Raw genomic sequence first — 25,996 nt, forward strand, 5'->3', positions numbered from 1 at the left:
GCTCTCCTCCAAACTGCTTGTAAGCTCAATCTTACTCCTGCCTCCACAGAGAAACCAAGTGGCAGGCCCGAGGCTCCCTCAGATGGTAAATGATGCAGTGGGAACTCAGATGCCAATCTTGATCCTGCTCAGACTAGACCTTCACTCCACGTCCAGGCTCTTCTTGGAACCCATACTGGCTTCCCAGCCAGAGGCCACGCCACCATGCAGGCCAAGTCACCCTGTGTCTTGGCAAAGGCAGGATTAGGAACCTGAGCCAAGGAGTGCTGTCTCAGCACCACCTCTGTCATCTCTCTGTGCCCTGCACAGTGTTCCTAAATCAGGAGGAAGTGGCTGCACTTACCTGGGATGTGGATCTTGAACTTGCCGCTCTGGCCGAAGGCACTGTCGATGATGCCCAGTTCCCCAGTGGACAGGTGCACCTTGAGCCCCACAAAGAGCTGGATGTTGGTCTCCTTTTTGAACAGGGAGCGGCCGATCACACTGTAGTCATCCATTGCCTGTCCCCACACACCCAGCCAGAGAGAGAGGGTATTAGTGGTGCACACTGAAAGAGCTGTGACTGTGCCTAGCCCCAGCTCTCCCAGGCCCTAGACATGGCTGGCTCCTGCCCCTCTAGGAACCCTGTGGGTAGCAGGGCAATGAGCCCACCTAACAGATAATGAAACACTTGGGAGCAGGGCAGAAACCTGAAACTGGCAACTACCACAGTAACAACGGGCCCCTCAAAACAGGCACGCTGCGAGCACTTTCCACAGATAGCATCTCAGTCCCCACAGCAGCTCCATAGTGTCACTTGACAAATGAGGAAATGGAGGCCCAGCAGTTCTGTCATCTCTCCAAGGTCACAAAGCACAGGGGTAGAAGTAGCTCTGAATTCAAGCCCCTGTTGCAGTGGCCTTCTCACCCCCTGTGAGGCTGTCACATGGCCTAGCCTGTCCCCAGGGCACCTGCCTAGACAGCCAGCAGTACTCTCCTTGAAGCTGACAGACACCCAGGCCACTCTTGAGCCTGCATCCAAGGCCTTCTAGAACAGACCTCCTCAGTCCAATTTCCCCTCCCACAGGAACCCCTGAGAGCCTGGCCTTCGTCTCCCATCTACTGCACACACCCCTATGCACCTCAGCCCGAGGCTTTACTCCTGCTCACCCTAGCTGTACCTGGAAGCCCGTCTTGGCCTGGCCCACTTTTCCTCCAAAGCCCTACCTCCCTTCCTCGACAATGCCCTCCCTAGTCCAGGCAGAATTGCTAGTTTCCCCCGGACCTGCTGGCCATGGCCAGGCCTTTACTGCAGAGCTCGTGTCTCCTCCTGGCCACCGTGGCCACTGCTGTCCCTTTGTGGGTGACCAGGCTGAGAGGAGGGACACACATGTCCTTGTAAAAGTCAGCTTGGTGCAGCCCTGATTTCACTATGAGCTATGTTCATCCTGAATCTTCTCCCCAGAGGCTTGATCAGGGACTGGAAGGGTCACTACCTCCCTCTGAGCCTCTGGCAGCACCAGCCCAGGTACTGCCTTTGGGATGGCAGCATGGCCAGGTAGCCTTGCCTGCCCCGCCCAGCTCCTCACCACCCCTGCCCTGTAGATCTTGCCTTCAATAGCAAACTTGCGCCCCATGATAAGAAGTGCCCACCAGTCTGGCAGCTGCTATGGAAATGACCAATGGACATACCATCTGGACCAACAATTTCACATCTAGGAATGCATCCCACTGATGTGCTTGCTGGAGAAGATGTCAGGAAAGGATGGGAAGCCGCCCAAGGTCACTCATTGCAGCAGTGTTTATAGCAGCAAAAGCTGACAATGACTTAGAAGTCCAGCCTACAGTGCCCCCTGCGGCCCATGGCTCTCTCATCCCGTACTCCAGCCCGGACTCCTCTTCAATCTTCATCCTGCCCTGTCTCTCTTCAGAGCACAGATCACCACCTGACATTATGCCAACGACCTTATCTGTTTACTTGTTTATTGCTTCCAACCAGGACACAGGCTCTAGGCAGAAACATGTCCCTCTCCTCCATAGCTACATTCTCTGCACATAAAATAGGCGCTTACTTGCTATTCCTTGAATGTGTGAGCAAATGTTGCATGAATACATGGCTATAGTTGTTGGTACATTTCCAAGGCTCACTCATGCCTGGAGCCTTTTTTTTTTTTTTAAACAGCTTTATTCAGCTATAACTGATATACAATAACAGGCACGTTTAAAGTAAATAACTGGATAAGTCTAGATACACACACACACACACACACACACACACGCCTGTGAAACCATCACCATGATCAAGCTAATGAACATATCTATCACGCCCAGGGTCCTCATGGCCATGTTATGCATCCCCCCTTATCTGTGTAGTCCTCATGTAATGCTCATCCCAGCTTGTCCAACGGGGACTCTACCCCCACCCAAGGCCCACCTCGGGCATTTCCTCCTTCAGACAGCTTCACTGACACTGCAGGTACCTCCTCTCCTCTTGGCCCCCACGATTGAGCCAAGACCCCTCTGTTCTGAGAGGCTGGCCACTCTACTCTCTTATCCCTGACAGCTGACTTGTCTGTTTCCCTCCCCAGACTGTGCGTTTTGCAAGGAAAGGGTTCTGTGTAACTCACGTGGCCCTGACCCACCACAGGCCTGGTGAATGAGCACTCACTGAGTATGAGGAGGCCAACTGCACTAGTTCCACACACGGCACCAAGGAGGAGATGCTGGAGGTAGAAATAAATTACTCAAGCAGATGTGTCCCAAGGATATGATTCACCTGAGAGTGAGGCAATAGCCCAGCCCAAGCTAGTTTCCTCCTGTCTACATGGGAGAACACACTGACAGAGCAGTCCACGTCCCCAGTGCTGGTTCTCTCATGCTAAACACAGCAGGCCCATTGCTCAGCCTCCCAGTAGGCCTGGAGGCCTGGCTCCAGGGTAATCAGAGCCTGGGATGGCAGGCATGCTACCTATTAGCCTTCTAGAGGACATTTACTGCATTTTCTCCCTTGCCCCTCCTCTCTTTTGGCTATAAAATATTAACTTTAAAAAGCTAAATGCCACAAAGACAGCAGAGGATCCATCTTTCCCCAAGCCAGGGCCTTGCAATGAGGGCAGACTAATTTTATTAACTTCAGGGGAACTTCAAAAAGCTTCAGGGCTTTCATGCCAGACAGAGACGACCCCAAAGTTAGTTTAAGTGCTACATAAACAAAGGACTAGGGCCAGGGGAAGCTGAGGGCTCCCAGCGTTCCTTGTTTATGTTCTCATCTGACCTAGTGGGCCAGGGCGCAGGCTGGTTGGCCCCTGGAATCCTGCTGGTGTGTGGTGCGGCTCAGTTCACTGACCTACATTCCCACAATATTGTTTTAAGCATCTGGGATAAGGTGAGGATCGAGTGGGCTTTTTTTGACCTCCTGAGGAGGGCCTCTGGGGCTGGAGTGGCAGTTTAGAAAAGATTTCAAGTTCAAAGGGAGTGTCTCTGTCACTCCTGTTCTCTTGTTTTATGGGTTGGCCAGAAGACACAATAGCGCTGAGTGGGTGAAGCCTCTTTCGAACTTCTGTGTCTGCAGTTCCATTTGTGGGGGAGGCATAGGAGGGCAGGAGCTAGTTGTCTGCACACGGCCAGGAACCCAGTGTGGTCTTGGGAGTGCTGGTGTCTACTGGCCCCACACTGTCATTTCACAGCAGCTGGGTGGATCTTTGCATTTATGTCGGTTCCACAGAGGACACTGGCACTCTGGGTATGGCTGCCCCAGGGGAGGGGAGGCTGAGGCAGCAGAGAAAAGTCAGTAAGTAAACCCCATCTCCCTCTGACTCTCCCAATCCTTTGCATTCTGCTCTCTCACCCCTTTCCCTGCAGCAGGTGAGCGGTGGTGTCCTTAGCCGAGCCATGGGTCAGGCACCCCCTATCATTATTTAATCTTTAGAAAGGTCCTGTTGGGAATAGGAGGCTCAGCAAAGTGAAATGACTTGCTCAAAGTCACAAAGCTAGTGAGTAGGGCAACGCCCCATTCCAACTTGGACTGTCTGGATCCAGAGGCTGGTGCTTTTCCTGCTGCACAGAGCCCCCAAGGCAGGGCTGCGCTCTGTCTGCCCTGCACAGGAGCCCAGGGGAGGGGAGGGGCCGCAGCAGCAAATGAGCTTTCTCCATCCTTTGGGCTTGCAGAGTCGTGCCATGACTGGCTAGACACATATGGGCCTGGAAGCCTGTCCCAGGGGCACTGGGCAGCCCCATCCCTGCCAGTCCCAGCTGTGGGAAACCCCAAGTCACTACAGAAGACAATCCTCAAGTTCAGGGACCCCCAGCCCCGCCACCAGGTTATTTAGAAAGGAGGAGGAGAGGAGGGTATGAGGGCAGATCTTGGCCCTCAAGGTGCAGCACTTGTAGTAGGGCCCGAACACGTCACCATCACAGGAAGATGTTTCCAGCCCAGTCGGCTCCTGCTACACTGAGAAGGACTGCACTGCTGTTGGAGGGAGGCTAAATCATCCCCACCTACAGTTATAGGGGCCACAAGGCAAGCTACCCTTCTTGTGAATTCCAAATACTCAATTTCCAGTAAAGTAAGTCCTTACTTAATGTTATCAATAAGTTCTTAGAAACTTACTTTGAACAAAATAATGTACAGCAGGCCCTTAAATAATCTTGCTTCATTCAAAGTTGTTTCATTATAACATTAATGTAAAAAGGAAATTGGTTTGTTATACATCGTTTTCCTTAAAACTCGTGGTTTCCAAGAAGCTAGTGACAATGTTAAGTGAGGATATACTGTACAGGTCTCCATAACTGAAAAAAGTGGGCACACTGGAGACGACAGAAGAGAAAAGGCACAGCACTGTTTGTACCACAGGTTAGAACCTGGACTCTGGAGCCAGACTACCTGTGATCAAATCCCAAGTCTGGGTGCCTAGGGACTCTGGCCAGAGGCCTAACCTCTGTGGGTGCAGGCATCTCCATCCTAATATGGGGAAACAGAGTTGCCAGAGGTTTAAATGGGTGCAGGGGAGCACTTGTAAACAGAGCTGTGTTGGTCTGGCCTCTGCCTGCCCCCTCCCTGGGCAGAGCACTCTCCCTCCCTCAGGACTCCCTCAGACACACCACACAGGACTGCAGGGATAACAGAGGCAGGGCCTGTGCACCCCCTAGACTCAATGGCTGCCACCTACATATCTGAGAAGACAATGCTGACTAATGGAAGCCCCCCTCCAAGAGCCTGCTGGCCTTGGAACTGGACAGATGGCTGTACTGGGAACGGGCTATGGTGAAGCCTGTGTGCCTGACTCTCAGCACAGCAGTGCCTTGCCTACACCAGACTCTCCAGCTGGATATGGGGAGGGGAGGAAGCCAGTCCTGGAAGGCAGGAGCTGGCCTGAGCACATCTTTGCATCTCCAAAACCTACCCCTCCAGAAATTACTGCTGTGTGCGCTGGGAGCAAGGACTCAGTGATTGTCTGCTGCATGAAACCTCATTTAATCCAAAGGAAGTCTGGCTAGAAAGAGGGAGACAGCCCTTCCTGTGGGATGTTGTGAGGCCTACATCTTTGGAGAACTTCAGGAAGACCAGGGGTCATGATCTGTCCTGGGTGCCAGGAGGTGAGGATGGGGAACATGGCTTTCGTCTGTTCTGTTCATCACTAGAAGGTGTGTACATGTGTGTGTGATATTGGGTTCTTCACCAAATTATAGACTCTTCCAGCTAAAGGAGAGAGACCTCAGAGATCAGACATAAGCACATCCAAAAAGGAAAGACCTTCAGAGAACAGCTGGAGGGTTTTCATTTTGAAATCAATCATTGTGACGTTAAACCAAAGGCAATGCATGTGGGATCTGCTCAGCAGACCTTGCTTGTAGGGACCAACGCTGCATCCAGGCCAGAACAGTTACAACAATGGAGCTAAATGGGATTCTCACTGTTTGCATGAATAATTTGCTCTATTTATTAGCCTTCAGTCACTGGAGGGACTGAGCCCCTAAGGAGCAGTCACGTGCACATGGAAGTCCAGGTGTTCGCTTACATGCCAGGTGAGTCCCCATTGTCCCTAGCGTTTGAGCAGGGACTTGGCTGCCAGTGCATATAATTATGTCATTACATGTGTGTGTCTCTCCCTTGCAGGGCTAGGCTTCCATGATTAGACTTGGGAATTGCCCAAATTGTGAAGCGACCATTCTAATTCAAATTGGAGAAGCAATATGAAGGAAGGAAGGCAAACCTGCCGTGAAATGGAGCCATGTGCTGACTCCAGGTCTGCGGTGAGGAGGACCATGTGTACAGGACAGGAAGGGCTTGGGCGGCCTGGCTTCTGACTCTGCCTCTTACAACTCTGTGATCTTAAGTGAGGGACTTCTCTGGACCTCAGTTTTTTCCTTGAAAAAGACTGTTGTTGATCAGGGGTGTTGATGTTGATGATAACACCTAAGACTTGACAGAGAATGATGACCTAGAGGAAAGAATCTCAATTAGTGGACACCAAATTGTGGGAAAAGCTGAAGTGAAGAATAAGACAGCATTTGGTGAAGGAGATCTGAGATGCCAGAAACCACAAGATCCAGTTATCTAATCTGCCCAAGAGAAGCCAGAAAAACAGAACATGTACTCAACACCAACCACATGCCCGGAGCTGCCACAGAGCTCCGCTTCTCTCCTTCTTATTCGCCCCATCAGCAAAGTCCTCTTGTAGGACAGAAACCAGCAGTCCTTGGATCCAATGAGGAAGGGGAAGAACTCAGAGGCTGCCTGATTATGGATGAGTGCCTTGAAAATGAGTTGTTAACTCTTCCAGGACACTTGAAAGCCACCAGGATTGACAAATTCTGGAAGGGCCCCTAGGATGATGGTGCTGTTGCAGTGTCATCAGAAACCTTTCCCCAGGGACAGTACCTCCTCCTCAGTGCAGGCCATGGTCTGGTGTGGTGGGAAGAGCAGAGGCCCTGAAGTAGCCCAGGTCTTGTCAACTCCCGACCAGCTCTTAAAGAATAAACGGGTTCTAGGGGAGAGTGACTTGCCCAAGGCCACACCGAATTTGTGCCTGGCTCAGTACATCAGCTTTCAGAGCTGGCTCTTTCCAGCACATCAAGCTCTCTTGAGCCCATGTCTCTATATAGGCAAAAAAGCAATTTTCAAAGGGAGGTGAGCAAGCACTCCAGCAGCCAAGCAAGATGCTTAGCTATCACACTCTGACACTGGAAGTGAGGAAAAAGACTGAGGGTTTGGGCTGGGACCAGAATACGAGGGCAGCCATTTGATCATCTCCTGGGAAAAAGAGCTTCTCAACCTCTGTTTCAGGGGAACCTCTGTTTTCTCAAGTAGCTTGAGAGCCAATGTGGCCTTCAACCCTCTGGCAGGGACCCAGGGTAGCGAGGGCCAGCAGAACAGGCTGAGTGGCCAGCTAGACCACAGCATGGCTTCCTGCAAGGGCAAGGGGCCTTGGAGCTGACCTGCTAGGGCCCACCAAGCCTGCCTGACCATCCCTGCTCAGAATGATGAGGACCAAGCTGTGCCAGATGCAGGTCATCGGGCAGCCTGCACCCCAGGCCAACATGTTCCCTGGTGCCCTGGGCACATTTAAGCTGTTGGCAGTGGAGTGGGGCAGAGCCAGGAGCCAGGAGCCAGCGCCACTTGAGACTTCAAAGCTGGCGAGTGTTCCTGATGGCGTCTGCGTGTTTACACTTGGTTGGGTTGATGCTGCCAGTTCCTGTGGCCCAGCCCTAAGGCCTTCCCTGACCGGCGCCAGTGGGTGCCAGACCCAGGATGGCTGGCATGCCTGGTCTTATCCCACCACTGTGGGAGGGGGACAGAGTCTGCTATCACCCCAGCTTGGAATCCAGGTATCTGCATATCCAGAGGAAAGGCCAACTAAATAGTACCAATGATACCCAGTTTACCCAGGGCCCATTCTATGCCAGGTGGAGCACCCAGTATGTTACATATAGCACCCCCCTTGTTCTCCCACACCATGAGGCAATAGAAAACTTCAGGTAAGCAACTTGCCCAAAGTCTTGAACCTGCAGGTGGTCCAGCAAGCCCAAGAGCCTGGCAGGAGCCTCTGGAACCTGTGCTCCTGCTGTGCTTGGTTCTCTTTTGTCTCCAGCACAGGTCTCAAGGTGGGCATCTGCTCTGCCCCACCTACCTGCCTCCCCTGCCTGCCATGCCCTGAAACCTAACTGCCAGCCAGCTAACATGCTAAGGTTGGGTATTGTTTTTATCCTGCAGCTGCTGTGGACCTAAAAGAGATTTCTGAGTAAGAGCTGGCAGAACCCCCTTTGTTTTGCAGAAAATTACTGGGGTGGAGCTGTGCATGCTGCCAGGGGCAGGGAGGGCTACGGCAAGACCCATGAGAAGGTGGTGCCCTGGGGAGGCAAAGAGGGGCATCCTGGGGTATGGTAACAGTGAGAAGTCGGCGGTGGAAGCCAGCAGGTGTCGGCTGTGGAAGTCGGCTGTGGAAGAGCACTCACTGTCCGAAGCACCAAGCTCTCACCTACCCCACCTCCTTCATGTTCACATAGTCCTGAGAAGGCATGATAGTTACTAGCGGAAAAGCCTGGCTTAGCAGGATGAGTGGCTGCCAATCCATTGAGTTCTGCGGCTCCAGACAGAGCAGGTGCCCAGAGCCTCAGGACAAGACTCAGATGCAGAAGGGTAGGTGAGAGAGGCTGAGCCTTCCCTCTCCAGGCTGCCTGGGCTGGCCCTGCTCCAAGGATTTCTCTAGCACAGGTGACCCAGAACATCCCTCACAGCCCCCAACCTGCATAATTCCCCTTGTAGAGTGAAGGGCCTAGCTTCAATGGTTGGCCCTGCCTGCCTCTTTAAGCTCCTTGCCCCTGCCCTCCCAGATGGCTAGGGCCAGGCATTGTTTGGCCTCTATGCTTTACAGAAGCAGTCCCTGGACCTAGAATGCCCCTCCTCTACCTTCCTGTTTCCCCCCACGACCCCCAGTGCCTGAGCAGTGAGCCTTCCAGTCTTACAAGATACAGCTAAAAGGTCACCACTTTGTGCTTTTCCCTCACCAGCCCACTTCCTCCCACCTTGGCAGAGTTCCTTGTTTCTTTTCCTAGCCCTCTGCATATTCCTCTGATGTAGGCATGAGTTTCTGTCCTCCACTAGAAAGACCCAGTTTTCTATGAGGCTTTGTAAAGGAGGAGCAATTGGTCTGAATCTGCATGTGGCTGAGATGCAAGTGACTTCCTGGGGACAGGGACCAGTGGTTCCAGCTTCAGCTTTTACACATTCTCCACCCCACATCGTTTTTGCCAGATCTTTGCATACCCAACTTACTATTTACCTAATATTTTTCTTTACATCTGCCTTTACAAAGAAAGGAGACTTTATATAGTACTCTAAAGAGAAGAGTTATTAGCCATAAACAGAGGAAGTTAATGGCAAAAGTACATACAATGCCAAAAAAAAAAAATCCTATTTATATACTATTGCTACTAGAAGGCTCTGGAATCTTGGCCTTGTTTTCTATTTGTTAAAAAGCAGGTTATCATGTAACAGAGGGATGTTAAAGACACCTTTGAACAAAGATCGAAAGAACACCGAAAAAGAGAAAAATGTTATTATTAAGATTCAACATTCTATGATAGTGTGAGAAACAGCCTTAACCAAATGAGGAGCAATTTACTGCTTGTTAATTCCCAAGCCTAGTATATGTGAAAGAATGAAAATAAACACACACACACACACACACAGACAGACAGACACACACACACACACTTTGTATATCTCTCTCTCCATATCTGCCTATATCTATATCTAACTGCTTTATTTCTAATTCTAGTGGCTCATAATTTTACTTTTAAAATTTATTAGGTAGGGTTTTTTCTCTGTGGTCACAAGTACAACTACAATCTTAGTTCCATGTGGGCAGAGATTTTGTCTTTTTTCATTCACTGTTATATCCCCAGCCTTTAAAACAATGCATAGTAGATGTTCTACAAGTATTTGTCTAATGTCAACTGCTGAATATTCAATTTTTGCAAATATTCCACAGGCATAGAAAAAAATGTATACTCTATTTAAGGAGTGTAGGAGAGTTTACATTTATCTAAAAATCAAGCTTATTGATTATATTCTGCCTCTTTGTCCTTACACCTAGTAGGCCTGATTCTAAAATATGGACTCTGAAGTGCCACCCTATGATTATAATTCCATTTTTTAAATCAAGTTGTCCTTAGATTTCTACCATTTTGTATTTATGTTTGGTGTGTACAAGTTTATAACAGAGCCTTTCATCATTATATGACATCCATTTTTACCTTTGTCAGTATTTTTACTCTTAAATTTCACCTTGTTTGAATTTAAAATTGCCATTCATACTTTTTGCCCATCTTCTTATTCTTATCTTTGCTTGCCACTTTAAGTGTATTTCTTTCTTTTGTTTTTAGAGAGGGAAGTGTATTTCTTATAAACAGCATATAACCAGATTTTGTACTTTAATCCAACCTATCAGTCTCAGCATTTAAATAGAATTTGACCATTCACATTTAGTGTAATGACTGATACTTAATGTTGTTCCGTTTTTATTATTATTTAACATTGTTCCTTTTTCCTTATTTTTGTTGGTTTAATCAAATTCATCCTAGTTTTTCCTCTGTGAATGTGAAAGTGCTATTCCACTTTCATTAAATTTACAGTTTCTTTCCCTTTCTCTGTACTCAAAATCTTGCATATATTTCTATATTTTTACTTTGAAATAGGATACCAGCTATTTCCCTTACCACCATACATTCTAGTAGTCTTTCCTCAATCCTCTCCACAGAAAGACTGGCCATTTAGAACACCTTCACCTCCTTTCTTCTTCTGCTCAGGTGAGACCTCTGGATGTCTCTACCAATCTAAGCTCCCTCTTCTTCTTTTTTTTTTTTTCTTCTTCCCCCTTCATTAACCCTTGATTACAAGTCACACTCTTATAGAAGTATATGTGGACTTTTGTGAAAAAATCAAATGTATCCAAGAATAAAAAACATATCACCCCCTCCCACGGCAGCATGGGAGCTCTCTCTCTTTCTCTCTTTCTCTCTCTCTCTCTGCCTAATAAATCACTTTCTGCTAAGAAAAAAAAAATCACATATAGTAGTATATGCATCCCAGTGTTAGCACCAGAGGCAGTGGGTACCCAAGAAAAAGCCCAATTCCTAAGGACTGCTGCGAGAGTTTAATACTTTCAGCTGCAGATGATTATTAGAACTTTCCTTGCACGATGCTCATTCTATTTCACGAGCCCTATTAACCATTTATATCAGGGGTTGGAAAACTATAGCCAAAGGGTCAAAATCTGCCCTTTATGTTTTTGTATGGCCTGTGAGCTAAGAATGGTTTTTATATTTTCTAATGGGTTGGAGAATTTCAAAAGAAGAATATATTGTTATATGTGAAAACTATAAAATTTAAATTTCACTGTTCACAAAAAAAGGTTTTATGGGAATATAGTCATGTGAATTTGTTTACATATTGTCTATGGCTGCCTTTGTGTCACAGTGGCAGAGTTGAGTGGTTGAGTCTGAGACCTGATGAGGTGCTCAGTAAACTACAGATGCAAGTAATATAGTTATAACTTGCAGTACCTTGCCTAGTGACAGATTTTTAAAATTTATTTTTATTATTGGTGCCTGCCCTTCACATGAAAACAAGAAAAGTAGACTTCGAATGTCACACTTTTAAGGCTCAGTGGGTATGGATTATTATTTTTATCAAATTACATGGCAAAGCACTGTGCTTGTTATTAGTTGTGCTAATAGAATAGGAGATACACTGACATCACAATATTCCCAACTCACAGAAAAACAACAGTCAAAAAAGAGAAAACTTAAAACAGCATATCTCATCACGGCAGACACGCAAAACAATAAAAAATGAGAATGAGGCTGCAACCAAAGTAGGTTTCCGAGTGGCTCATTTGTTAGCCAAGCAAGGAAAGCCATTTACCAATGGTAAGTTAATTAAATTGTGTTTGATCGAAACAGCTGAAAGAAGAATCCAGAGAAAATAAGCTTGTTTAAGATTATTAGATTTGGGGCAAGAGCAGTTGCTTAGGTTTGGCCCATGGGTAATAGTTTGCTCTATGTCATACTAATGAGTTAAGCTACATTTGGTAGGGTACCTGACCACCTTCCAGTGTGACCCAGTGACGCAGAACACAGGAAATAAAAACACAGTCTGGCGAGGCTTGGAAATTAACATCTTCTGTGTTAACTGTCCTCAGCATCACATATTTACATCATGCTTTCATTTTCTTTCTAGACCTTATTATAACCTGAAAGTGTCTAATTTACTGTTCACTACCACCTCCCCTATGAAGACAAGAACTTCGTCTATCTTGTTTTATGCCCAGTGCCTGGCACAAACGTAGGAGCTCAGTAAACATCTGAATATATGAATGAAGGATGCCTTTATAGGAAATGGGCTCAGAAGACCTATATGCCTTAAACCCTCTGGTGGAAAGTGCTCACTCAACACATAGGTATAGAGCCAGGGTCTCCCTTTGTGATGAACTGAGATAGCTCAGAGGCCCAAGCCCAGATTCTCAGAAAGCTAACTGTGCTTGCAGAGTAGATGTGCTTGCCTTGTCCTGCATCACAGAGCAAAGGCTAGGTGCTGGCTAACCATGGTGGTGGAGATTCTGCCCAAGAGACCAGATTTTACCTTTTCAAGATTCTCTAATCTTCCAGTAACTTCTCTGAATAGAAGCATATCCAGGAAGCTGTGATGTACCCAGGAATTTCTGAAGTCAGCCAAGCACAGGGCACTTCTCTGGCTCCTGCACTGGACAGCCACACCCATGAACCCGCCTGACTCTTAGCCCCTCTCTCTTCCACCAACCCTGGGTGGCTCCTGATAGGGTCCAGGGGGAATGGCTTCAGTGCTTCAAAGAGAAATAATGGAGTCCAAGGGAAAAGAGTGGACCCATGCTCCAGGGGTTACTATTTTGACTCTAAGAGCTTAAACATTAAAAATGATAAAACAATAAGGACACAGTAGGAGACAAGCACTGATCTCAGAACCTTACGTGCAATCTCCTGTCTCACCTTCATCTAATCCTGGTGCAGCACTGTGAAAATTCCCACTTCACATGGAAGTCTCATGGCCTGCCCAACTTTTCACACTAGGTGGTAAGGCTGGAGTAAAGCCCAGTCCTGCACACTGGACAAGTCTATCATATGGCCAAGCCCCTGGTCAAGCAAGATGATCTGAAAATCTCTGAGTGATCTGGGGCCTACTCAAAGCAAACAGGGCTGCCCCTCTGGGACAAGCTCAGCTGATCACTCATAACTACACTAGGAATGCTAGCATCCTGTTTCACCTGATAGGAGTTGGCTCTTACATATGAAACCACAAGCTATGATGGCTCTTTCTAAACAACCCAGTGAGGTCAAGACTGTCCTTCAAAGGAATGAGCAATTGAGATTAAATGGCTGCCCAAAGTGTACAAGCTGTTTTGTGGTACATCCAGGGCTTGAGCCTACTCTGTGTGATCTCCAAGTTCAACCTTACCAAGAAGGAAAGTCTCCCACCAAGGAGATTCCAGCTTTTCAAGAGAATGCAGACTTGTTTGACATACTGGGCAAAAATCTGTCTGACACAGTGGAAATATCACGACTCAGAGGACAGCTAGTGGCGAGTTCAAATTTCAGCTTTACTACCCTGTGGCCTTGGGTAGGTCACTTCACATTTCTCGAGCTGGTTTCCAGTCTGGCTGCCCTTGAGAAGGGGGCCTGGGTTCAGAGTAGAAAGAAAACTTCTTTACACAGAATCATTGTTGTCTTGTTTGAAATTTTTTACCACGTGCATATATTACTTTTCCTAAATATTTGCATATACTTTGATTGATTTAAGTGGGGGAAAATGTACATAGGAAAAATAATGACCTCTTCTTTGGGGTTATGAAAAGGTTTCAAAATAAAGTATGCAGCTAGTAAAGGCACATAGTACGTGCTGAATCAACAGAGGCAGGCTCATTCCTGCCCTGAGGCCCAGAGGAGAACATGTAGCACAGAAGCCCCAGCCTACAGCCAGCCCCTAGCATTAAGGAAGGTGTCCATTCAGCTAGAGCCTCAGGGGCCTGTGAGTTGGGGGAGATGCCCCTATCTTGGACACCCATGCCCTTTCTCTTTTGTGGAGCCTCAGGAAGCCCCTCTGCCCTGACCAAAGCCCTGGGGTCATAGGATCTCACCTCTGCACAAATCTACAGTCACCGCATGCGGCTGTCCCTGGTTAGAGGAAGCCTGTCTCTGCTCAGGGTTGTCTATTTGGACTCAGCTTCCGTAGACTGCCTATGGTTCTTGTGCTTCCACTTCCAGCCTCCCCGGCCTGAGCAGGAAAAGGCTAGTGGCCCCAGCGATGCCCCAGGTTAGTGGCAGGGCATAGGTCAACATGTCTCCTGGCCCCTCCTTCAGCCCTTCGAAGGCAGGAGTCATTTTGGCCATATGTTTACTTCCTTCTCATAGATCCTCCTCCCAGTTCTCAAAGGAAGTGACTGCTGCACTACCGGTGACAGGCCTGAGTGGGAGCAATTAGACCCAGGAGCCACACCAATTGGGACATTACTCTCTCATAGATATTTTATTATAGAATAATTATACTCCAAACACTGCTAATAAATCAGGCTAGACAAACGAGTGACACACACTTTATCACCTTCATCTTCAATCAGCATCTTGGGACTGGTCTAAGGCTGATGGAGCTCTGAACAGGCCTCAGTGGCCCCACGGAGCTAACGGTCCAAGCTCTGGATCTGGGGAAGGGAGAGGATGGGGCTGCTCCTCAATCCACCACTTGAGGGCGGGTCTAGGTACAGGGGCAGGAGAAAAAGAGGGCCAGCAAGAGCACCCAGGAAGAACCTGAGACAAGGAGAAGGGGAGGGGAAGGGGGTGCAGAGACAGAATCCCAGAGGAGAAAACTCAGGGATCTGAAGAGGACAGAGACCTAGAGGGGAGGGTGGGGGATGGAAGCCCATCACATGTGACACTGTGGATGGGCCAGATGTTGTGCTGGCACCTGCACTAAGCCCAGGGGACCTCCATCAGGCTCCTGTGAGGAACTGAGGTACTTGTTGAAAGCTTCAGGGCAGACCCCTCCTGCTAGGAGCCTGAGCCCCTAACAGTGGGGTTGCCAGAACTCTGTGCTCTCTGAGTCAGTCAAAACCCAGTCATGTCCCAGGACAGCTACTGCTGACCTGCTTGGGCCCACAGCCAGGGAGCCAGCCACAAGACAGTGAGGTCAGGTTGTCCATCTATCCCACCTTCAAGGCCTGATGGGCATGGATTGCCATTTGGTGCTGTGTGGATAGCTGCTGGGGATGGATGCCCCGTGCGAGACGGTGATTCCACTACTTCAGGGGAGACCACTGTGTTCTGTCCTCCCTAGTGGCAGGCCCATCCCAATCAGCACTGGGTCCAGGTTATGAGGTATCACAGGACCAGCTGAGGGAGGCCGAGGGCCCAGTAAGGGTCTCCTGGGACAGAGCAACCACCACCCTGAAAGCCCAAGATCCAGGGTCACCCAGCAAGGCACAGCCAAGGCCTCATCCTACCTCAATTAGACTGGCTCACCCACATGCCTAAGGCCTGCATCCAGCAATGATGAACTTCAGGCACCCTAGGTATCCAGGGGCTGGACCTCCCACTGTGTCAGCTTCCTGTACCTTCCTTCCTCTTGCTCTCTGGCACCACTTGCCACCACTAGCCCCTTCCCCTCAGTCCACAGGTGATGAAAAACCAGGCCTGACACAGCTGATGGGCAGTGTTTTCCTCTGGACAAGGGGCACATGGGCAGCCCCCCAGGCAGATGGAGGTATGGTGCCCACCAAGGGCAAGAGAATGGGGCCTGGTCAGTGCAGCAGGCCAGGGAGGTCAGTGCTAACCGCTGCCATCTGATGCTGGCTGTGGGGGAGCCCAGACCTGCTAAGACCCATGGGGGCCACCTCCACCATGTAAATAAGTGGGGGTGGGATAGCTGGGTGGGATTGGGTGCAATGGGAGTCCTCCTGCCCAGATGCTGGCCCTGGCTCTGTGACTGACCAGCTGAGAGAACTATGCCCACTCGACCACTCTGGGCATCAGGTACCTTGTCCAGAAACTACAGAGGTTGGCATCAGAAGGTCTCTGAGGGCTTTTGGCTCTCATCACAGATGTCAGGCCACGGATCCCGGCCACCCAGGCAAGAAGGGAAGGGGTGTGGGGCCAGGCATGCTCACCCGCTCCACGAGGCCATGCTTGTGCTTCAGCTTGTACACCTTTAGTCTGGGCAGGAAGCTGTCGGCATAGTTCCTGTCCTCCAGCCCATGTAGCAGGATGCCATGGAAGGCCAGCCGGCACATGTTGGAATGAATATCCGCATCTAGCCTGGAGCCAATCACCAGGCATAGCCGAGGGCAGGTGACGGGCTTCTCAAACTCCACCAGGGCCCACTGCTGCCGAGGGCAAAGGCCCTCTGTGGCCTGGCCAGCCTTCTTGTCGGCCTCATCATTGTCTGTCACTGCTGATGCCAAATCCTTGTACAAGTACTGCTCCTGGTAGAGGTATTCTTGAGTGAAGTCAAAGGAGTCCAGTATAGGTTCCTGGTCAAAGTTATCTGGAGCAGGGGTGAAGAACATCAACTTGCCCATGACCGTCTCATGGCCCACTGTAATGTGGAACTTGGCCTTGGTCTGCAGGGGCCCCCGAAAATATGGTATCTTTTCCACAGAGATAAGGGCTGCGTGGACAGTGTGCAGGGACTCTGGGGCACACACCAACCCACGCTCCAGCAGCTTGGGGTCAAACTGGGTGACACAGATGCCCAGCCGGTCTCCTTGCATGGCTGAAGTGATGGGCATGTGGAACATCTGCATGGACTTCACCTTCTTCACCACCTGATGGGGAGCAAGTGAGAAAGCACATGAAACCAACAAGCCTTGGGGCTGTGGGGAGGAGAGGGGAGCTGCAGCTAGATAATCCTGTCCCTGTGCTCATTACCACCTGCAGGGACTGTGAGGACCAGCCAAGGGTGCCGGGGCCCAGGCAGACTCTCCTAGACCAGAGCAGGCACCACAATGAAAGCAAAAGGCCGAGAGCCACCAGCAAAGCAGGGCTGGGGCCCCACTCTCCAAGACTCACTGCTTTTCCAGGAGGAAGGCAGGGTCATAGCAGCCAAATCCTTGACTATCTTAGTTCCCTTCATCCCTGCTCCAACCCAGGCTCTAGTCCCTTCCATCAACCATGCAGGCACTTTGCAGCCCTCTGTCCAGGTTTGCCTGCCTCCTCCCCCCAGAATGGCCACCTCAGCTGCTCAGCCTACCAAGCTGTGCCCATCTGTCCTCTAAAGCCTGGGACAAGCACTACTGCTCTGGAAAGCCTGCCCCAACCCCAGTGGCAGAACTTGTCCCTGACTCCTTAGTGGTAACCCTGCCCCTCTGAATCCCACAGCCTACGTAGTCACTGTCTATTGTGTATCTGCTGCCTGCTGGCCTGTGGGTGGCCTAGAGCAGAAACTCTCTTCATTCATTCAACTCATATTTCCACAGTGCCTACTGTGTGCCAGGCACTGTTCTAGGGGAAGAAATAGAGTGACCTCTGTTTCCAAAGAGCTTAATATCTAGAAACAACAGCAACAACAAAATTACAAACATAGGAAAATTATATATATTATATATTAATTCAATCCATATCAATATAAATTAATATATAAATTACATGCCTGCAAATACATTATTTAATATAATTATGTTAAATTATATATATATATTTTATATATAACAGACAACATATGCTCTAAAGAAAACAATGCAGGGTGATGTGATAGAGGTGGCCTGGGTAGGGTAAGGGTCTCACAGAAGTGAGTTTGAGCTAAGACTTTAGTGCTCGCTTCGGCAGCACATATACTAGAAAAATTGGAGCTAAGACTTTAGTATAAAGCAGCCAGCTGCATGAGGACCCAAAGAAAGACAACTGTAAATGGGGGAACTGGTAAGTACAAGCCCTAAGAGGGCAGCAGCTTGGTGAGTCTGAGTATGCATAGAGGCAGGAGGGCTGCAGCAGGGGTGGGGAGGGATACAGCAGGGAAGGAGGTTGATATGGTTTGGCTGTGTCTCCACCCAAATGTCATCTTGAATTGTAGCTTCCTTAATTGCCATGTGTTGTGGGAGGTAACTGAATCATGGGGGTAAGGGGTACCCTCATACTGGTAGTGAATAAGTGTCACTAGATCTGATGGTTGCATAAGGGGAAACCCCCTTAACTTTGCTCTCATTCTCTCTCTTGCCTGGCGCCATGTAAGACATGCCTTCGGCCTTCCACCATGATTGTGAGGCCTCCTCAGTCACGTGGAACTGTGAGTCCACTAAGCCTCTTTTTTGAAAAAATAAATTACCCAGTCTCGGGTATATCTTTATCAGCAGCGTGAAAACAGACTAATACAGAGGTCAAGGCTCGGGCCCCACAGTAGAGTGCAAGGCCCGGAAGTCACTGGAGGAGTTTAGGCAAAGGAGTAACTTGATCTTATCTCTGTTTCTAAAATATCACACTGACTACTATACTGGGCAGATTTTGGCATTCACAGTTTGTAAATCAAGAACAGACATAGAAAGTCTCCAGTAATGAATGGATATTCCTACCTATGATCCACTGTCTCTGAGAAAAAACTGTGTTCATAGATTTTTGTTTAATGAAGCAGAGAAATGTGTAATGTATTTCTGAAAACTTGCCATCAAAAATAGTTAAAGAGAATTTTGACACTTAGGTGGCAAGAGTCCCTGTCTACCGAGTCAGGGTGTGCAAACACTCATTTTCTCCCTGGATAGAGGGAGAGTGTGTTGCTAATGGCCCACGAGCCCAGGACCTTTCCTGGAGAGCCATAATACTCTAGTGTTTGTTTAAAGATCATTAACTACCTAACCAGAGGTCAGGGGACAGAGAAAGTGAGACGCACAGTGTCAGAAGCCACAGCCAAGATCAATCACAAAGAAACAGAAAACATCTCTGAAATGGTCTGAAAAGGCAATGGGAGAATGAGATTTTTGGGAACATTACTCAGAGTCACTGGAGAATATCACCTTACACTAAGCATCGTCTGCCCAGTGAGGTGGGGCCCAGGTCACAGCTCTTCCCTCCCAGGCGCCTGCAGCAGCCTGTGCAGCTTTCTAAAACGTTTCTCTGATGATGCAATTATTTGTCACCAGCTCTTATGTGGGCTCCTATCATCTACCTCATGGCTTTCAAAGCTTGTCATGGTCCTGCCATGAGCAAGAAGATCCTCTGGTCAGTCGAAATTCTATGGGGACTCCCTGTGATGGGTGGGGGTCTCCTGGCACCCCCTCCAGCGCCCCACAAGGCACTCCGCTGAAAAGCCTTACTCACAGGGCTGAGCACCCTCTCCGCCACCAGGAAGCCTCCACCACGCAGCCCAATTCCACAGCCTTTTCAGCCCCACATTCTCCCTAACCCTGAAACCGCAGCCAAGGGACTCTTGAACAATTCCTTGCACACACTGTGCTTCTGAATGTCTCTGTGCTTTGCCCCTGTGGCTTCTCCCTGGAATTTCTTCCACTGGCAAATTCCCATTCATCCCTAACCTCTGCTCCTATGCACCTCCTGGAAGGGCTTCCCTGACTCCAGACACAGCTAGTCACTGGAACAGGACTCACTGTTTGGTCACCACTGCTTTACAGGTCAGCCCCTGCCTCTGTGTACCGACAGATTTAAATTATATACGAAACACCCACGAATCCATTGCCCCCTCCACCTCTGAACTACACTATTGACAACTCATGCCTACCTGTGTGGTCCTCCCCATCCAGCTCCCCCGCCCTCCCCAGTGGGAGGGAGCCACTGCCTTGAATTTGGAACACAGCATTCCCTTTCTTTTTATACACACGTGCGTATGATTGTGTAGAGGTTAACTACATATGTAGCACACATGCCTAATCAGTAATTTGCTTTGTTGTGTGAGTTTTTGAACTGTATGACTGAGGCATTGTGCCAGTTATGATACTAAAAATCTGTACACATGGTGTGTGCACCTGCAGCTCATTTGCTGCTGATGCCATCTGCCGTACTTTGTGTAGGTAGGACATAGCAACCTGGGTTCCTATTGATGTGCACTGGGGGGCGTTTCCAGTTTTTTGCTGGAAATACTGCAGTGAATTTCTTCTGTCACAAAGATCCTGAATGGGCACAGGTGCAAGGGCTTCTGGAGTTGTGGACACAGTTCTTGGAGTTGAACTTCTGGGTTACAGGGTGAGTAGGTATTCAACTTTGCTAGGTAGATAAGTCAACTTCCACCAACAAAGCCCAAGATACCCTATCGATACACATCTGCTCCAACATTTGGCATTGCCGAATTTCTTAATTTTGGCCTATCAAATGTGCATCTCTTCCCTTCTAAATCCCAAGAACTGTGGTCTCCCTACTGCTGCGTCCTCGGTGCCCAGCACAGGGGCTGCTGAAAAACCTGCTTCTGACAGGTCTAGATAAATGCCCAACCCCTCTGAAGAGAATGACTGCATCAGATTCTGGAAGAGAAGTGCCCCTTGTGGCAAAATCATACCTGGCAAAGCACCAAGCTGAGATTCCAGACCTGCTGGGGCTTGAGCGAGATCCTTGTGTTTATGAGCCTTCCTGCGATAGAGGGTGGCCAGGGGCCTTGCGCTGCCCTGACGCCCCCTCCCACTCCTCCTCCCCATCAAGCCCAACGCCAAGCAGGCTTTATTTAAAGCATGTTCTCTTTTCAACAGGGCTTGTGCTCTCAGGATGAAATCATAAAGAATGCCTTACCAGGGCACCATGAAGAGCACAAAGATAAATAACTGTGCAAATCAAGATTTTAAGGGCCTAGACAGGAAATTGTGAAGCAGATAAAGATGGGGACAGGGCGGCATGGCACTCCCGTGGGTTCTCATAGGCGCATGCAGACAGCATCGCCACACAGGGTGGTCAGCGAGCCCACGCTCACTGAGGGGCACTTCAGAACAGAAGACCCATTTAGAACACCAAAGATAAAGAAAAGTAGATAATTTTACCAACCTAAGAATGAGAAAAACAGGCTTTCCTTTCAGTCATTTATCTTCTAGCCAACTTTGAGGGCCTCTCTCCATCTACTTCTCAAATACTCGCTAATAATGTCCACAGGGCACAGCTGAGGTGGCACACACACATTCTCTCAACATGTAAGTAGCAACCTTCTCCCAGGCCCTGGAATGCCAGCAGAGTGAGCAAATCAGACAGTTTTAGACAGCTGGGTTCTATAGTCTGGTGGCTGCTAGAGAAGAAAGATATTAATTAGATCACCACTGAATACATGAGGAATTATCAAACTGGGGGAGGTTCTATGAGAAAAAAAGACAAGTCTCTATGAAAGTGAACAACTAGGAGATCTAATTCATCATAGGTAGTCAGGGAGGACTTCCCTGAGGAGGTGGCATTATAGCCAAGACCAGATTGGTAATGAATCACCTACAGGGATTCCAGGCAGAGAGAAGAGCATAGCAGGCCTAAGGCCCTGGACAAGGGAAGAACCAGGCCCCTAGTGGAACTGCGGGTGGCAGGGCTGCAGTGGAGTGGTCCAGGGAGACAGCAGGTTGGAGACATGGGCCAGCCACTGTCGCCATGGGACAAAGCACCAGGAAGCCACCAGTGGTGGGGATGGCAGAGGAATGACACCTGCCAGTTTGCAGTTTTAAAAGATGCAAACTGGCTACACAGTGTGGGGAATAGATTCAGGAGAGGTGGAGAAATAAGAAAGGAAACATGGAAATTAGCAAGGAAGATACTCAGAGTTCAAGACATATTTTGGTGGTGACAGACTAGATGTGGGATGAGGAGAGACTGGTGTGTAAAGAACAACACTTAGGTTTCTAGTTTGAGGATCTGCCTCATGCTAGGTGGGAGGAGGGAGGAGCTGTCTCTGGGGCTGCAGTAGAAACACAGACGTCTGAGTTCCAGGGGAGTTGGGGACCAGAGCTGGGAGCATATAGATTTACACCCAACTGCCTCCTTGGATGGCTAATAGGCATCCCAGCTTACTAGGCCCAGAATCTAAAGTCTCCTTCAACCTTCTTCTCCACGGCAACACTCAGATGTCAAGGGAAAAGCCAGGGCTTCCAACCACCCAGACTCTCCTTGTCCTCTCGTAGCCGTAACCAGCCATCAGGAGATGGGGTCCGCTCTACCTTCCAAGCAGGTCCAGTGCCTGACCCTTCCTGTCCCTGCACTGCCCACCCTGGTCCCAGCCCCACCTGGCTTGGATCAATGCCCTCTTCCCTGCAGCCTATTCTTCCAAGGGCAGCTTAAACACAGGTGATGTGACCCTGGGGTTTGCCTCCAGGCTCTCCACTGCCCTCCCATCTCACTCTGTAAAAGCTGAAGTCCTTTCTAGGATTCACAAGGCCCCACAACCCGGCCCCCATGATGTCTCTGACTTTATTTGCTGTGAGTCTCCCACCCACTGTTAACATCCCTTTAGTCACATGGGCCTTGCTTCCCATTCCCTGAATGTGCCAGGCATGCTCCCGCGTTGGCCTCTGCACCTGCACCTCAGACGCCAGCTATCTCTCTTCCTCACTTCCTTCCCATCCCTGCTCAGATGCCACTGTATCAAAGCCCCTCCTCAGCCACCCAGTGAGAGATAGGCACTGGCCTATCCCACCACTCTCTAGCACCTTGCCTACTTGGTTTTTCATCACAGAGCTTCCCACCACTTGGCATCCCTTTGTTCACTGGCTGATATTCTCACACTGGAATGGAACCTCCATGAGGACCAGGGTTTGCTTTGTTTTTCTCCATTTCTAACTACAGTGCCCAGCGCCATGCCTGGAATGTGGAAGGCCTTAATGCAAGTGGCAAGAGTAACCGAAGGAGCCAAGCCACACAGTCCCTCTCTAGGGGAGCTCCTCCTGGGCCTGGGTTCCACATCCATAGCTGCAGGAACAGGGTGGGTGTGGGGGCTGGCCAGGCCCTCAAAGGCTCCACACAACCCCAAGGGTAGAGAATCTTCCAGATGGGAAGATAGGACTGCGGCCTGCTACCCAGGGGCCTCTGGTGTCCCAGGCGGAATACGCAGTGAGAAGGGCAGCAGAAAAGGCTAGGGGTGGAATGGGGAGAAGTGCTGCTGCCCTATACCACCAGGGTGGCCCCCAGGAGGCCTGTACCCTGAGCCCAGCTCCCCAGAGGGCATGGGTGGATACAGGGACTTTCTCTCCCATCCTTCCTGTCCCTCCAGCAGCAAGCACTTCTGAGGAAGGAGGGAGGGAGGAACACATCAAGCAAGCAAACACTTTTTAAAACTCAAGTTCATGCTTGCTAAGCAGTTTGGTCCTTTCTGATTAACAAAGAAGCTTTGCCATCCTCTGGGTCAGTTATTCTTCATAAAAACCCCACAGGCAGGTCAATATTTTGACATTCAATTTTATGGATGAAGAAACAGGTTTTTGATGTCTTCAAGGTCACAAAGCAAATAGGCTGAGACTTGGGACAATAAATGCTGGGACTGCAAGGTAGGCCTGATGTTCCACGGCCTCAGCTCTGACAGCTGAGCAGAACCACACCCTACCCGGCCAGGCTCAGGGATCAGCCAGTCCGGGTGCTGGCAGCAGGCAGCTGTGGCTCCTGGGTGATCGACCATGTAAAGCCCACACAGCCTGAGCCCAAAAAGATGGCTCCTGGGGCAGAAGCAGAGAGGGAAGACTCCAGACAGCAGACTCCACACCACCACCATGACTCTCACATCAATGCCAATGGGCAAGTGAGATGAGCCCCCTTTCTCAGGTGAGGAAGCAAAGCCCAGGAGAGTCAGGCCTGCCTCAAGACTCAGGTGTGGCAGAGGCAGGTGAAGCTCAGGCCAGCAGCTGCCTGGGGGAAGGTCAGCAGCAGCACCCTCCCTGCTGGACCAGCCCAGGGAGTTTTCAGAGCTAACTCTCATCTGCATCCCTCCCTCCCAGCCTCCCATGTTTCCTGTTTTTGGATAACACAATATGCCTAGTTTTCTGATCAAGTGGACGAGAGAACAAATGAACACCCCCTTCTGACTGCTCCCAGGCCCGATGAGCTCAATATTCCTTCTGGCCTTTCTACTATCTGCAACTTAGTTTTCTGGTATTCTGAGGATTTTGCATGATAGTATGCCCAGCATGATCTGGTCTCCCTTTACCATGCACTTTCTGAACCTACTGAAAACCTCCAGCAGGAACAGCTTGAGGTAGAGTCATCCTGTGCTCACCTCTGTTCTCCACAGCACCTTGCACGAAACAGTAAGTACTCAACTGACATGTGCATGAGCTCCATGATTTTACAATGGGGCCAATATGGAAGGTAGAAACAGCTGGATACCTATGATGGGGAGAATCTTTATACACCTGATTCCATTCACTTCTAATCACGGTGGCTAATGATGGTCTCACTTTACAGACAAGGACATTGAAGCCCCCAGAGGTTAAGACATTTATCCAAAGAATGCAATCTGCCTGTCATTAAAGCACGTATTCTTTTATTACATCACACCATAAAAACACACTCACTCCACCACAGAAGTCCAAGAGGAAACACAATTTAGCACAGCGATGTCACTAACAGGGGCATTTCTTCTGTCAGGTAAGAAATGGACAGCCTTATAACATCACAGCAAACTGTAAGGAAGAGCAGTGTTGTGGGTCCCTCCAGCATTCTACAGAATCAACAGATGCTTAAGTGAAGCAGGTAACAGACTTGTGCTTAGTAGCCTTTCTGATGTGCAGAGATTTTGTAATAATGGTACCAACTATAATAAGATTGGACCTCTATTATCCATTTTGTTCCATTAATGAGCCTAGAGGCTCCTGACTGTGCCAAGGGCTAGGGTTGGGACTTTGCAACTTAATCATTACTTAATAAAATGTAAATCGGAGAGGAAAAGAAACACACAAGGTTTGACACTAATAAGCTTACAGCAGGATCAGTTACTTCAATTCAAAGAGGTTCAGACTGGAGGGGAAAAATGAAATAAGCTTTTAAAGATCAGTCTAGGTTTGGCTCCATCAGACCTAACCAATTTTGCTTAATAAGGTTTCATCTTGGCTGCTCTTATTTCTCCCTCTTCTTCGACCTAGGCTGGGTAGAGATAAGACATTTCCCCCCGCCTAATGCATTTAATCACATCTCACACACAAGAAGTCAAACCTAGGACTGTGCATGAGGAGAGAGCAGTGTAGGCCCTGGAGACTGCCAGCGTTGCCCCTGTAGGCTGAGATCCCAGCCCCAGCACCACCTCTGGGGCTGCGAGAGGGAACCTCAGGTCACCTGTTCAAGACCAGCCTGGCCAACATGGTGAAACCCCATCTCTACAAAAATACAAAAATTAGTCAGGCATTATGGTGGGTGCCTGTAATCCCAGGTACTCAGGAGGCTGGGGTGGGAGAATCACTTGAACCACTGCTCTCCTGCATGGGTGACAGAGTGAGACTCCATCTCAAAAATAAAAAAAATGCTCAATGGAGCACTTTGGATTTTGGATTTCTGGATTTTAGATCCTCAACCTGTTAAGTATATCATGCTAATATTCCAAAATCCAAAACAATCTGAAATCAAAACACTTCTAGCCTAAAGCATTTTGGATAAGGGACATTGAACTTGAAGAGACTTGTTAGTGTATACAGTGGCACTGTTTGTTGTTAATTTACTACTTGCCTCCCTCCTGCAGCAATATATACTGATGTGTATGTAGACACACATATATAATACCATACATGTGTATGTGTATATAACAAATGTATATATAATAGACACACACATACAGCTGCCAAAAAACATTATATATACACATATGTGTATATGTTATATATATATGTGTATATATACAGCTTTCAAAGAATAACATGTTATTATATATGCACATATATTATTATACATATATATGTTATTTTTTGATAGCTGTATAGTATTTCTTTATATGAGAACTCTACCTGTCATTTATCCCTACCCTTAATGGACAGCTGAGGTGCTATTTATATTACTAGAATGATTTCACAGTGGCTCTTTCTTTATGCATCAAATTGTACATCTACATAAGGTTTTT

The 25,996-nt window shown here is 48.7% G+C and overlaps 1 protein-coding gene across 7 annotated transcripts in view; it reads right to left on the reverse strand.

Annotated features, from left to right (window-relative positions):
* EEFSEC (eukaryotic elongation factor, selenocysteine-tRNA specific) overlaps window positions 1-25,996 on the reverse strand; it is a 260,592-nt gene that overhangs the window by 52,140 nt on the left and 182,456 nt on the right. For all 7 annotated transcript variants that reach the window (XM_035274746.3, XM_035274745.3, XM_002758694.7 and 4 more), the window contains 2 exons: window positions 16,173-16,829; window positions 344-500 (listed from right to left, as the gene is read on the reverse strand). In XM_035274746.3, coding sequence (XP_035130637.2) covers window positions 344-500; window positions 16,173-16,829 — 814 coding nt within the window. The remainder of the gene's footprint in view (window positions 1-343; window positions 501-16,172; window positions 16,830-25,996) is intronic.

Source organism: Callithrix jacchus, chromosome 15 (genome assembly GCF_049354715.1).
Source record: "Callithrix jacchus isolate 240 chromosome 15, calJac240_pri, whole genome shotgun sequence".
In the NCBI taxonomy this organism is placed as follows: Eukaryota; Metazoa; Chordata; class Mammalia; order Primates; family Cebidae; genus Callithrix; species Callithrix jacchus.